At 40.6% G+C, this 15,458-nt stretch overlaps 1 protein-coding gene across 1 annotated transcript; it reads right to left on the minus strand.

Moving 5' to 3' along the window:
- Nucleotides 1–1,787: 1,787 nt before the first annotated feature.
- On the minus strand, nucleotides 1,788–12,240 carry LMOD3 (leiomodin 3). Its single transcript, XM_038410484.2, has 3 exons — nucleotides 11,887–12,240; nucleotides 7,922–9,307; nucleotides 1,788–3,751 (listed from the first exon to the last, which is right to left on the minus strand). The coding sequence occupies exons 1-3, from the start codon at nucleotides 12,175–12,177 to the stop codon at nucleotides 3,725–3,727; spliced, it is 1,704 nt and encodes a 567-aa protein (XP_038266412.1). The 5' UTR covers nucleotides 12,178–12,240; the 3' UTR covers nucleotides 1,788–3,724.
- Between the last annotated feature and the right edge of the window lie 3,218 nt (nucleotides 12,241–15,458).

A 15,458-nucleotide genomic window follows, 5' to 3' on the forward strand; every position in this document is an offset into this window, starting at 1 on the left:
AATCCCAGTTAGTATCTGCTACTGGGTTTTGTGGGGGGTGGGGCACACAGCCTAGAGCAACCCCTTATCCTTGAAGTTTGATCCTATTTCTGGCCTTAGCAGAATCCATTGGGCCCTTGAAGTACAGAAGGCAAGAGTGGGACATGTATTGGTTTTTTGTTTAAGAAGCTATGCCCTACCCAAATATGCTTGGCAGGAACTATAAGTGGCCATCAGAAAAGGGTAGGAGGTAGGCTGTTACCTTTTTTCCAATCCTATTGAAGGTGAGGAGTCTGCAGAAGTATAAGCAGTAGAAAAAGTAGTGCAATCCTGTTAGGGTTGAGGTAGAAGACTGCAAGTAGCAGATGTAGTAATGTATATAACTCACTGAAGGAAAAGGATTGTGATGTTATCCACATCCCCCAAAACACCCTTCAGGCCTGAACCCTGTTAATGGCATGACCGCACTAACTATAGACACCTACAAGGCACTAATAGATGATCTGCATACCCTGAGGCTCAGTCCAATGTGGATAAACTTCAGTGGTAAGTGAGGGTCTGCTCTGAAACAAACCAGTCCTCCAGTGGAGCAGGGCTTGAATGGGGGTAGTGCTTTAAGCCTCCACGTGTTTGCTTTTGCATACTTTCTGAGGGGGTGAAAGATAGGACCTTTTCCTGATGCACATTCCTCTTACAGTAAGAGCTGATGGCGGTGAAAAGCAGCCAACTTGTTTTAGCAGCCTGCGTTAGTGCCTTTTCAGAAGGCACCATTTTTGTGTGGCACTTTCCTAATCTCAACCTACCTTTCCTTTGGCCACACACCCCTCTGAACTCTCTTGCGCTCACAAGCAAGGGTTGTGTTGATGCCACTGAGAATAGCATGATCCAGTCTCTTCTGCATATAGGTCCCTTCTGCATCTTTAATCTATGGTGCCAATTCCTGCCTGAGTGTGGCCTGCATGCCATATTAGCATATGGTCCCACCTGTGATTACACAAAGCAGTGGTAGGCTTTTGCTTGCTTTTCCTTCTCAAAGGAAGGGATGGGGTTGCCCTATTCTTCCAAACACTTAGCCACCCTTCCATGTTGTGTGAGTGCAGAGCAGCTCCTATTGCTCATTTGCTTCCCTCTTTGTTACTATACAATGTAGACATTAGGAGCACCCTAAAAATTTTACATGAACATGATGAACCTGATTCACTAGAATGATCAGCCATCAAAACACCTCAACTGGCCCTGGGAGCATTCCCTTCATGTAGGGATCAGCTGATGGCATAGGGGCACTGCAGCAGCTCTATCATCCCTCACACCCTCTCTGCTGCCAATGGTACCTAAGCACTAGGAGTTACAGTGAAGGCACATGCTTCCCATCACAGACCCTTGAAAAGCTGCTCAACTTAGGCTGAGGCCTGAATGGGCTCTAGGAACAGGGCTGAATAAGAGTGGCTCAAAGCCACTTTAGCTCTTCCCACCTCTTCCTGACCATGCTTCTTTTTCTGCTAGTCATTCAATTGAAAGAGACTACAACACTGGCACATCCCAATTAGCAAAAAGAAAAGGAGTACTTGTGGCACCTTAGAGACTAACAAATTTATTAGAGCATAAGCTTTCGTGAGCTACAGCTCACTTCATCGGATGCATCGAAATGCATCCGATGAAGTGAGCTGTAGCTCACGAAAGCTTATGCTCTAATAAATTTGTTAGTCTCTAAGGTGCCACAAGTACTCCTTTTCTTTTTGCGAATACAGACTAACACGGCTGCTACTCTGAAACATCCCAATTAGAACATTCTCTTCATGTGACAGCTATAAATGAGAAATAAAGTAAAACTATGTTTTCCTCTCAACAATTGCACATGCAATGTTGAATCATAGTTTAAAAAATCCCTTTGTAAATTCATACAGTACCTTATAGACAATAAATCGAGCACCCCACCTGCATATGCCTTTCCCCCCCCCAAGAGCCTTAAGGGAATCAGACAGTAGGAGGAAGGGAATTGAACAAAGTTGGATGGGTGGGTTTGAAAGGAGAGGGTTGATGGCATGAAGAAGGCAACTGTTCCCTATGTGGAAGCAGTAGGATATGAAGCTGTGAAGGAGAAAAGCGGTTTGGGAAGGGAGCACGGATTGTGTAATAGAAATGGAAGCTGGAGGGCAGAAGATTTTTGTAGAGTTTTGGTGATATTGAGCAAGAAGGGAAGGATGAGGAGAAACCAAAAAAATGGCAGAAAGAAATCAGGTTATTGAATAGCCAAGGACATGCAGACAAGAAGAGGAGGAACTTGAGTAGCAGCAGTAGGAAGACCAAGAAGGGAATAAAGAGCAAGACCCAGTCCTGTGTCTTAGCTACGAGAGGTAGAGTAGGTCGTTAATGGACTTGGTGAGGTTGTTTGCATGGAGTGAAGTTTTGTGGGGAGCAAGAGGAGAGTTGGCAGATAGGGAATCAAGCAGAGAGTAACCAACAAGAGAGAAAGAATGGCTAGGCTGGTGCAAACAGACTGAAGTAGGGGGTATACAACAGCATGCCTGGTAGCAAAGGGAAAGCATCCAGAAAAGAGAGATTCCTTAAAGATAAGAGAAACTCAGGGGGATTTCACATGCTTTAGTCTCTTTGACCATTTAAAGCATTTTTCCCCATCTGAATATTTTAAAACCATTAAGTTGTGCAAGGATGGGCGGGTACAGTTACCTCCATCTAGAGCGCTGCACTGGCATCGCCATGCAAGCGAGACATTCAGTTCCTTCCTCAAACTGGCAGGCAGTTTGAGTCCCAAGCAGAGGGAAGAGGGCAAGGGCCCAACAATACTCAGTAGCAGCAACCGTGGCCAGTTAAATCAGGAGTATTGAAGGACATCTGAAACAGTCCGGTTCTATTCTCAGAAGGTGACTGCAATGTGTGGCTTGAAGCATGGGGGTGGTGAAACAGTTCAGGGTTACAGCAAGGACAGAGAGAATCTGCCAGGAGAATAATGATCGCACAGCTCCCAAAACAGCTCATGGCTTCATGTTTTAAATGCTAACCAGACAGAATACTTGCCAGAACACATTCTATGGAGTATGAAGTTTGAAACTGTTACGACTTGCTTTTTTTTCCGGTGTCCTGTCCCTTTAAGTTTCTAAGAACTCTGCCTGTTTGCAGCCATTTTGTTCTCAGAACTACTGCAGTTTGTCATGGAAGAAATGCACACTGTGCTCTCTCCTAGACAGGGCATTTTTGCTCTTTTTGTGTGTGAAATGTTTCCTCAGTCTAAAAATGAAAATTCTGGACTGAAAATATAAGTAGATAGAAATCATGTGTTCTTAGTTTTTAAAAAAAAAAAGCAGTGGCATACAGCAATGTGAAAAAGGAGAGTCACAACAGGGCACTATTTGTTGCAGGAGAATTTAACAGCAGAAAGTACCACATAAGCAATAGAGTTCACTGACTGAATCTGTAAAACTTGTTAAGTTATTGCTGTTGCTGGGCAAATACCTCTGGACAAACTGGAGACTAGAATCCAACTGGAAAACAGAGATTATACCAGGGCATCATGGTTACTTGATGGCTGATGGAAATCCTTTTCGCATTGACTTGTTCCATTCCACCCTTTTTCGTCGTCGTATCAACAGACTGCATATTACAAGCATTGTTCCCACGTGTTCGTATCTACCCCTTGGCTTCTGAAGAAAGCATCCTTTGAAACCATTGTAAGTGAAACTTGAATAGTCTTTATTTCAAGTTGTTTCCTTCAGGAGACTCTGGTGTTTCACTCTAGCTCTTTTGGCACTGGCACCTATACAAGACCAATAAGAAGACACGTTAATAGCTGGAAAATCTGGCTTTTTCCCTCTTCTCTCCAAAAATAAGTGTGCTGCTTGGAATCGGACAGTAACATCAAAGTACTGAAAATGTAATAGGAAATTCTGTGGCTATAATGGTTAAATTCTTGGCACATTGTTCTTTCTTAGAATTCACAGAGCTGACGGTTATTGCTTGTTAAATCAACAACACCATTTAGCCTAGATACAGCACTTTCCCATAGATCTCAGAGTGCTCTACAAGGTGAGAAGGCATTCTTATCCCCCATATGACAGATGGGGAAAGAGACTCTGGAGAGGGTTTAAGTGATGTGCCAAGATCACACAGTGAGTCAGTGGCAGAGTTGAGAACAGAGCCTATGTGCCTTGAATCTAAGTCCAGTGGGCTGTCCACTGCAGGTATTTTACTTCTAATTAGTTGTGAGCCATTCTAGACAGCGTGACAGGATCCAAGATACAACACTTATACATCAATGTAAAAGGTCAGAAGTCCTGAAGACTGCCTTTCTTTACAGTTAAATCGGTCTTTAAATAATCCTTGCCACTGTAGTAGTAGTAATAATAAAAATACCCCAGTGATGCGAGTTAGGGACATAGGGGCAGCATTAACTTTGAATTTACAGGCAAGGGTCATTTTAAGACCTCTCAACTTCTTTAACATTTCAGGCCAAATTCTTGTCTTGGTTACACCTATGTAATTCCATTGAATATCATGAGTTTGTACAAATGTAAATGAGACCAAAATATGGCCTTTCAATTAATACATTGAAAAAAATTCAGAGAAAGTTATGAAGCATGTGTCAATTACTTGAGAAATTGGAATGGTATCTTTTGGCAATATACTTTTTAGACTGGACCCTCCACACTCTTGCTCATGGGAGTATTTCTTAATCACACAAGCAATTCCATTTGGATGATTATTTTCACAGAATTTAATGGGCCTGATCGCTTACATAAGGACTACAGGGGTCAGTTTTAGCTCCTAGAAGGACAGAATGTTAAACAAAGTGGCCGTGATTTTGACTGCCCAACCTGAGACTTCTGAAAGTGGCCTGGTTTTCGGAGATTGAGGGCTCACCACTTTCTGAAAATCAGCCTCCTTAAAGTATTTCAAGTTGGATACACAAAAATGGAAGCATCCAAAATAATTAGTCCTTTTCATAATTTTGCTCCATATATTGTTGCCAAGAATTTTGCCCTTGACTTAAATGGGAACAGGACTGAGTCCAGTCACTATGGTGATATACACGGATCCAGGGCCGATATATTATTTTGTTAAATGCTTGCTCACTGTTAACATTTCACACAAAACCAAATTCACCACTGAAGTAAAAGGGCATATCTCCATTGATTTCATTCCAGTTACACTTGCTCATGCCAGAAGTGAATTTAACCCATGGTCTTTCTTGTTTGGTTTTGTCTATTTATTAAAAACTTTATTTTTAATTAATATATTATTGAAAGCATTATATGTGCCCTGCAGACCAAAACAACATGTTGGAGGCCATTTGATTTTGTACTCGGGCAATTCTAAAAATGTGTCCTAGACCAGATAGACCAAAGCAGCTCAGGAAAAGCCACTTCTGCCTGTCTAGCAAATTATTAATTAAAAGTCATGGCATATGCACTAAATATACCTTCAACATTATTGAATCTACAGACATAGATTAAGGGGCATTGGCAGTGTCACCACTTGCATTTTCATCATGATAATCTCAGACAAAGTAAGGAAGAGTTGCTGTAAAACAAACAAACAAACAAACTTACTCTTCTACCCACTAAAACAAGAACACAATCTCATATGAGATCTTATGGGGCTTTCACCATTCAGAAGAACTTTAGAATATCCACATATTCATAAATGACCTGGAAAAAGGGGTAAATAGTGAGGTGGCAAAATTTGCAGATGATAAAAAACTACTCAAGATAGTTAAGTCACAGGCAGACTGTGAAGAGCTACAAAAGGATCTCTCAAAATTGGATGCCTGGGCAACAAAATGGCAGATGAAATTCAATGTTGATAAATGCAAAGTAATGCACATTGGAAAACATAATCCCAACTCTACATATAAAATGATGGGTCTAAATTAGCTGTGACTACTCAAGAAAGATCTGGGAATCACTGTGGATAGTTCTCTGAAAACATCTGCTCAGCGTGCAGTGACAGTCAAAAAAGCAAACAGAATGTTGGGAATCATTAGGAAAAGGAGTACTTGTGGCACCTTAGCGACTAAAATTTATTTGAGCATAAGCTTTGGTGAGCTACAGCTCACTTTCGAAAGCTTATGCTCAAATAAATTTGTTAATCTCTAAGGTGGCACAAGTACTCCTTTTCTTTTTGAGAATACAGACTAACACGGCTGCTACTCTGAAACCTGTCATTAGGAAAGGGATAGATAATAAGACAGAAAATATCATATTGCCTCTATATAAATCCATGGTACGCCCACATCTTGAATACTGTGTGCAGATGTGGTCACCCCATCTCAAAAAAGATATATCGGACTTGGAAAAAGTTCAGAAAAGGGCAACAAAAATGATTAGGGGTATGGAACGGCTGCTGTATGAGGAGAGATTAATAAGATTGGGACTTTTCAGCTTGGAAAAAAGACGACTAAGGGGGGATATGATAGAGGTCTATGAAATCATGGCTGGTGTGGAGAAAGTAAATGAAGTGTTATTTACTCCTTCTCATAACACAAGAACTAGGGGCCACCAAATGAAACTAATAGGCAGCAGGTTTAAAAGGAAGTATTTTTTCACACAACGCACAGTCAACCTGTGGAACTCCTTACCAGAAGATGATGTGAAGGCCAAGAATATAACAGAACTAGAAACGTTCAAAAAAGAACTAGATAAAGTCATGGAGGATAGGTTCACCAATGGTTATTAGCCAGGATGGAGAGAGATAGTGTCCCTAGCCTTTGTTTGCCAGAAGTAGGGAATGGGTGATGGGATGGATCATTTGATGATTACCTGTTCTATTCATTCCCTCTGGGGAACCTGGCATTGGCCACTGTCGGAAGATAGGATACTCTGCTAGATGGACCTTTGGTCTGACCCAGTATGGCCGTTCTTATGTTAAGGCTAGGGCACTGAACAGGGGACTAAGTAGACGTAGGTTCAGTTCCTAGCCCTGCCACTGGTTTGCTAGGTAATCTTTGGGCAAGTCACTTCATCTCCCTCTGCCTCACTTTCCCCATCTGTGAAATGGGTATAATGATACTCCCCTTGTAAGGGGCTTTGAGATCTGTAGATGAAAATTGCTAGTAAGTATTAGTATGGGGCTCAGAACCTCATCATACCTACATTGTATGATGTTTGGAGGATTACTAATAAATCATTCCTGCAACTATTTGCACCCTAAAAAAAACAGATTTTTACACACACACACACGAATTTTCTTCTAATTTTTTTGCTTATCTTTTGAGTTGAATCCTTTTCTTTTACCCTTTAAGATTGTGGGCATACAAAGGTTTGAAATCTCCCTTTAGGACTTTGCGTCAGTGGTACCATTTCACCGACTACTATTTAGAGGGGCTTATGATTGGTCTAGTTATAAGATGAAATTAGGCATGAAAAATCTCACTCTAGGGGGAAATAATGGTTTGGGTCTTGCCATCCTTGCTCAAAGAACATGCCGTCCTTATATAGGAAAAGCTCCCACTGAAAGTTGGGCTTAATATTCACCACATTTGAAGTACAACTGTGGTTGGCCATGATTGAGATGTAAGGTGTGAATTAAAGTATGACTTCATCTAACAACTCATAATGGCTCATAAGCCAACTAACAAACCCTTTATCAAAATTCCATAATGTAAATGTACTTAATTTTAAAATGATGATGAATCTATCTATAAAGCATAGCAGCCAAATCTTCACCAGGCATTAATAATTGCAAAATTTGTGGTTGTATTAATTTGCCTGTGCAAAATTCTGCATTTGTGCATATAGAAACACGAGACTAATGCTCAGAATCTGTTCACAAAAATGCCAGCTTGCATACAATAAACATGTTTATATGCCTGAAAATGAATATGCCCACAGTTTTTGAAGATGCTATTGTGGAAGCCTTTAAAATAGAATATTACAGTTGATTTGCATTAAATTCCCTGTTGCTACCATTCTGTTTCATATACACTTACCGGTTTAAGATAGGCGACATTACTCTGACGAATGTCATTTAAGAGCTTTTCTCTTGGGGTTATCTCAACAAGAGGAGGTGGTCGTTTTTTTGGAACTGGTTTGAGAGTCTTGATCACATCTTTGAGACTTGTTTTTTCAGCTGGTTCCACGTATTCTGGTATAGTGGGCTTGCGCTGAGTTCTCTTGAGTTTGACCATTTTGAAGGAGGCAGGTTCTTCACTGTTCTGTTCTTCTGGGGCTGGCTTTCTTGCATGTTCATTTTTCCTGCTCATGGACATAGTTTTAGGGACAGGTGGAGGCTTGGGGGCTTGTATTGAGCTATACATCCTTGAATCAGGCATTGGTCCCCCTAGCATTTCCCAAATCCCAGGAGGCAACCCCAGTCCATTTTCTAACACAGCTATTAACTCTCTCTGCTCTTTTAATTTCTGCTGTTTTTGCTCCTCCTGCCTTTTTTGTCTTTGTCTGTCAAGATTTCTGCTGAGCAGATTGGTAACAACCATCCTGGGGCCTGGAAGTTCAAAGTGATAGCCCATCTTCAGCAGCTTAGGGTTGGCTTTCAGAAGCCTGGCAATTTCCATTTCAGCTTGATGGCCCAACATGTTCCTCTGATTGTGAAAACGCAGTTCAGTTAATGTCTCATTATACTGCAGACATCTCATGATCGCAACGATTCCCTTGCCTGAGATAAAATTTGAATCAATATTTAGAGTAGTGATGCTCCTGTTTTCACGTAACATGTTGGCCACAGCAAAAGCTACGTTGTCATCAGCTCCTACATTGGCTAAACTAAATGTTTTTACATGCTTATTTTTTTTCATGGCATTCACAAAGTCCACCAGCATTTCCTTTGGGATGTTTTCAATGTTGTTCAGATTGAGTTCCTTCACATCTGGATCGTTTTTTCGGACCTTCTGCAAGTTTTCATCTAAATTGGTTTGGTTTCCTGAAGGTCTTGCACTTAACTTAATAAAGCTAGTATCTACAGCTAACTTCTTTGGAATTTGTAGTTTTGATACTTTCTTTTCATTGTTTTCTTGGTTTTCTGGATTTCCCCCTGATTTTGTACATGGCTTCTTAGTTACCTGATCATTGTTGCTGTTTTCATCTCCATATGTCTTCTTCATTCTTGATTCTTCCTCGTCATCATCTTCCTCCTCCTCGTCATCATCGTCATCCTCTTCCTCATCTTCTGTCTCTTTATAGCTTCTCTCTTCATTTGTTTCTCCTGATTGTTGTGCTGAACCAGGTTTTGCCTGTTCAACAAGTTCGTTTTTGTAATACGTTTCTTTTTTGTCTGCTTCTGTAGTATCTTCTGCCATTTTTTTGTTAGCAATATCGTCCGTATCCCCAGCATTTTCTTCAAACTTCTCTGCAATGTTTCTCTAAAGAAGACAAAATGCTAATAGCTGAAATAATTTAAAATGGTTTTGTTACATTAATTATGCACTGAAATAAAAATATAGCAAATGGCTTTAATGTGTCTCTGTTCTTCCTCACATTATATTTTAGAGAATGCTTTTTGAAAAAAAGTGTTCATAGTACTTCTGGCCTAAATGTGAATGAACAATAATTCCTTACTTAAATACTGTTATACAGCAATCTCTCATATAAACTTTCCAAGAATGCCAATAACTTCTTTCACATTCCTGATCTAAAGTCTATTGATGTTGAGAGAATCTTTCTATTTACATCAATGGTAGATCAGCCTAATTTTCTCTGATATAACAATGCGTTGTCTATCGCATTTCTAGGAGTCCTTTGTTTTTCACGTAGCAAAAAACTGGAGATACATTTCTAGATATTGGCTCTGTGGCTCAGTCTAATGAAGACCAAAGAGGAGAACGTCATAGTAACGGGTAGAACTGTTAGTGTCCAAGCCTTAGGAGTTTGGGCTTCTGTGTAGAGCTTTAGCATTAAGGGGGCACCACTGGGGATGTAGGTGAATATTAGTTCAATTGCTTTTGTGTTCTGCGATGGGAAAGTGGTTTCTGAACACTGCTTGATGGAAGGGCTGTGCTTTTAGCATCAGTAATAAGAAAAGGAGTACTTGTGGCACCTTAGAGACTAACAAATTTATTAGAGCATAAGCTTTCGTGAGCTACAGCTCACTTCATCGGATGCAATGCATCCGATGAAGTGAGCTGTAGCTCACGAAAGCTTATGCTCTAATAAATTTGTTAGTCTCTAAGGTGCCACAAGTACTCCTTTTCTTTTTGCGAATACAGACTAACACGGCTGCTACTCTGAAACCTAGCATCAGTAATGACATCATATTGGCCTCTGCTCAGTTCCTGCCAGGAAGCGTAGCCACTTTCCCTGAAGGTCTATTTCATGTACAATTTAATTTTCTTGCCCCTTTCTCATGATGGGTAAGAACTGGATTTTACTACTCAGGACCCATTTCACTTTGTCTGCAGCTTGCTATTAGTAAGCAATTAGACAGAAGGCCTGATCTTAGAGTCCACGTCCAGCTTAAAATTCCCATGGACTCCAGTGAGAGTTTATATATAAATAAGGAGTGCATGATCAGGCCCTTTGAAAGTACAAGAATAAGGGATGCAGATGGTGGTGGTGGTCCTGCACCACTGGGATCAGGACTGAGACCACAGTGACACTTAACTGCACTTCTCCTTTGTACCAGTGGAGGTTGCTATTTGTCAAGTTCTGAAGTGACGAAGTAGGGGATGCTGAAATATAAATAAATTATATCTGTTTGCTGTATTAATGAAACCCTTGGAGTTTTCGTATGGATTTAACTTGACACGGAGCTGGGAATGAACCACACAACCTCCACCTTTGGAATAGTTCAAATCTGGATCCAAACTGTGCAACTCAGGTCCATCTCTACTTTGTACAATAGAGGTTAAAGAAACCCCAACAACTTTCAACATCCCAAAGTATAAAAGGAAACACATTTATATACAAACCTCTTAAAGGCCAAGAATGATCAAGCAACAGCTTATCTTCTTTGTAAACAGCTACTGGGACACAAACTTTTACTGGAATTCAGGGATATACAGTACTGATGTACTAGAATACAACCATATTATATAAGGTTGGACTGATGGTAAAAAGTCATACTGTGTTTCTCCTTTGAGTCATTTAAAATTCCTACATGTCCAAATCCTGATGTATTTCCACAGGCACATCTCCCCTTGTATTCAGTTGGAGTTTGGCCTGCATAAAGACTATGGCCCCAATTCAGCAAAGTATTTAAGTACGTGCTTAACTTTAAGTCAATGGGACTTAGGAATGTGCTTAAGTGCATTGCTGAATAGGGCTGGACTCTTGAATCAAAGCCCACAAAAAGACATACAACTGGATCCCCAGCTGGTGTAAATCAGCGTAGTTCCATTAACTTGGCTGATTTACATTGGCTGAGTATTTGGCCCATGAAGTTTGGGCTCATAGTCACTAGTGATTTTAACTCAGTCAAAAGACAGACATTTTCAATGTGACATTAAGTTCTATTAATGATCACTATTATTATCATCATCATCTAATATTAGAGTTTATTAAGCCCTTCTAATTATATTAAGGTTATAAGGGAAAAATCACACTAGCCAATATTTATATTCTTATATATATTATGGAGAAATAAAAAGCTTGACTTCTATTTTGTGATTTGCTTTTATATGGTGTTTTTTCAATCAGGTTTTGATGAAATAAAAACGTCATTTTCTTACATTTGAAAATGTAGGTAACAATTTGGGCAAAAAGTAAAAATCTTTTATTGGGGTAATCTTTCAAGTTAGATCCTATAGTTAAAGAGAATTTTGAAACAAGATTTGACTGAGTTTAAATTCATACACTATACTATGCTTTAATTTTCAGAAGGAACTGACAGAGAGGAAGACAAAAGCATCAAACCTATTATTATGAAGGCCCTGATCTTTGGCAATATACTGTTACAATAAGTCTTATAGATGCATAATAAACAGTTGTGATTCTCGCTTATTACCTCAGATGGCAAGAGGTTGACGGGAACTCTCTCATCCTCTAGCATGCGTCTTGATGCCTTCTGCCAATACAGGTAATCAACAAGAGATCTGTGGTCAAAGTTTCCTGTTGGAGGCTTTTCAGTCTGATCTTTCTGTATCATTCCAACTGGGACTCTTGGGTCTGGAGCCATGACTTCCATTTCACATTGGAGCTCCCTCAGCTCTTCAGGGGATAAGTTTCCTAAGATTTCATCTTCATCAATGTCCTCGATTCTGACTTCCTGGTCAGAATTTTGGCTGAATTCAGACATTTTTTTAAACCTGAAGAAAACAATTTATAAAATGCTGTGCTACTAACAGTATTACACACTGTTAAATCCCCACATTCATGTTTTTGTCATGAACAGTGGCAGTGCTTGATCTCAGTGTGTGAGAGACAGTGGGACTAAAGCTTTTACTAAGTCTATATTAAGCTGCTGCACTTGGCTGGATCAAGAGAATTTATGGAAATGCTGCCATGCTCTGTTTTCAGCAACTTGTCAGCTGTGCAAACCCTTCTGACATTTCAGTACAGCTGGTATGTCTCTGAGTAATAGAGATGATGATAGTTTTCTAGAGGATTCCCTTCAGAGGATGACTTTTAAATCTCATCATATTGATGAATCTGCTATATATACAGGATGAAATTCACATTTGTGCAGAGAATCAACACACAAGTTTTCTTGGAACTGGAAAAGGTTCAGAGAAGGGCAACAAAGACAATCAAAGGTATGGAAGTGCTCCCGTACAACAAGAAACTAAAAAGATTAGGGGTCTTCAGTTTAGAAAAGAGACAATGAAGAGGGGCTATGATAGAAGTCTATCAAATTGTGTACTGTGGAGAAAGTGAATAGAGAAGTGTTATTTATCTTTTCACACAATACAAAAAACAAGTGTCCCAATGAAATTAATAGGCAGGGGGTTTAATATAAACAAGAGGAAGTATTTTTTCACAGAACGCACAACTAACCAGTGGAACTCATTGTCGTGGGAACTTGTGAAGGCCAAAAATATGATTGGGTTCAAAAAATAACTGGATAATTTCATGGAGGATAGGTTCATCAAGATCAACCCCGTGCTTAGGGCAACACTGAACCTCTGACTATCAGAAGCCAGGAGTGGAATACGGGGATGGATCACTCCAAAAATGCCCTGTTCTGTACACTTCCCCTGAAGTTCTGGTAAAGGCCACTGCTGGAGTCAGCAAACTGGACAAGATGGACCATGGTCTGACCCAGTATGGCAGTTCTTATGCATAATTTATGTCTCGCTGAAGGCTCAGCACAGGGTTTAGGTGTTGCATAGGCCTTGGGCTGGCCCTTTATATAGGAGTGAATTTCACACTGTATTCATAGTCTTTCCTAAGCTTTCAAAAATGACTGAATTCTGAGGGCAGCTTTGCTTCATGTTCAAATGCTGAATATCAGCTTGTAATAGCCCCGGTCACATGAGCAGTCGAAATGGCAACTGTGCTTTGGATAAAATCATGGAAGATTGGTCAAGATAGGTTGAAAAATTAGAACCATAAAATATATCATAATAAGGTGCACTTGTTACTACTACCAGGGTCCTGGGCCATGACAGGGGGTCCTAGGTGCTAACAACAACCTGAATCTAAAGAACCAGGTGTGTAATGAATGTTATGTCTGTTAAGTCCTTATTCATAAGGCCTCTCTACCACATAATAAGTCTCATCCTAGGAGTGGGACATCAGTCCTTGTGCAGGCATGGGTGAAATTCACCAGTAGTGTTTCTCCTGGAGTTTACCATATAATTTTCACACCCATTGTCTAATGTTAGGATATTGTGATTATTGTTTACAACTAAGGATGTCGTGCAAGTTTAAAACAAACTACTGGGCCCATTCACCATCATGAAGCTTTAGTCTTTATTTAAATTTCCCCTGCACTATGTGTGTTGAAGAAAGCTAAAGAGACTTTTGTCTCTCTGGGTTTGTATCCCAGTAGACATGAATTCTCAATTTTTTTTCCCCCAGAAAGAGTATCTTGTGTATACAGTTCCTGCTTATTAAATATAGAGCGTTACTTGTGATTATAGGTATTTTACATGAGATTACATGTGAGATTACAGATCCAAAAATAAGACGCTCTATTTAACATCCTACTGTGCTCGTGTAAGGAACTAGCTTGGTCTGTTGGTATATTGATATATTGGTAGAAGTTAACCCTTCTCACAAGAGGTTCACAGCTAAGAAGCAGTGCATTAATCTGCTGCATATCTGTGAATATAATTTGTTTTATGAGACCTAATAAGTACTGTATTTGCATCCGTCTAGGCAATAGTGCACCAAAGGGAAACAAAAACATTCCACTGAAGTACCTTGTTACCAAATATCCATGAATGACTGGGACACCCTTGTTTATTATTACCATTTACTGTCCCCTTCCATTTCACTATCAAACCATCTTAGAGCAGAATCTCTGCCAGCCTTCTGGACTGCAGTATGCTCACACAAGATATGTCAGGTCAGAATCTGGGCTCTGCCTCTGGAACCTGGTTAGGAATTATTTTTCACTAACTGTCTATCTTGAAAAGTTTTATTTTTTCCATCATATGATTAGGCCACCAGCAGCCTGCAATAAGTGGGTGAAACCTCCTTGGGAATCTCTGGGATACATTTGGCAGTGACGTACACAGTAGCATAAAACAGACAATGGGAGTAAGTCGTGTGACTTAGACTCATGTGGCATTTAGTGAGTGTAGAAAATGAGGGCCACTTAGTCATTTATGAGGTAAAGAGGAGGACAGGGCAGCCCCAACAGGTTCCGCTGACTCCAGAGTTGAAGCTCCAGAGCACAGCACTACTTTAAGGCTCCGGCTATACTATGAGGCTTTTAGCGACACACGTGTGCTGCTAAAAACCATGCAGTGTAGCTGCTGTTTGTAGGCAGGAGAGAGCTCTCCTGCTGACAAACAACTTCCACCCCCTCCATGAGCGGCAGTGGCTTTGTTGGCAGGAAAGCGCTCCCGCTGTTCACATCTGGCGCTTTTCGTCGGTAAAACTTTTTTTGGGGTGGGGAGTGGTTTGCTGACAAAGTGCCAGTGTAGACATACTCACTCTCCCATGGTTTTATTCCAGGGCTTCTCTCACTTCACAATGTTCCTGGGTCTCCTGGAAACTCAACAACAATCCAAGTCCTAAAACAGGACTGAGTGCTCTCACATTCGACTTCAGTCCTGGGCCCGGTTGGCAGAGGCTTTGCAGGCCAGGCTGCCAAGTGCCATGTGCTGGGCAAGTTTTGACACTTATTGCATTTGCCCCTCCCTGCACACATTCCTGTAGCCCTTTGGGATCCTTCAGCCCGCAGCTTGCGTTAGGGGAGTGCCCCAGTTGTTGGTCCTGGGGCCGGTTTTGTTCAACATCTTCATTAATGATCTGGATGATGGGATGAATTGCACCCTCAAGTTCGCAGATGACACTAAGCTGGTGGGAGAAGTAGATATGCTGGAGGGTAGGGATAGGGTCCAGAGTGACCTAGACAAATTGGGGGATTGAGCCAAAAGAAATCTGATGAGGTTCAACAAAGACAAA

This window comes from Dermochelys coriacea, chromosome 7 (genome assembly GCF_009764565.3).
Source record: "Dermochelys coriacea isolate rDerCor1 chromosome 7, rDerCor1.pri.v4, whole genome shotgun sequence".
NCBI classification, from domain to species: Eukaryota; Metazoa; Chordata; order Testudines; family Dermochelyidae; genus Dermochelys; species Dermochelys coriacea.

Coding starts and splice junctions, on each gene's coding strand:
- LMOD3 (XM_038410484.2), bottom strand. CDS start 12,177: ATGTCTGAATTCAGCCAAAATTCTGACCAGGAAGTCAGAATCGAGGAC. Junction 9,308..11,886: donor TCAACCTCTTGCCATCTGAG/GTAATAAGCGAG, acceptor TGTCTTCTTTAG/AGAAACATTGCAGAGAAGTT. Junction 3,752..7,921: donor ATGTCGCCTATCTTAAACCG/GTAAGTGTATAT, acceptor GGTCTTGTATAG/GTGCCAGTGCCAAAAGAGCT.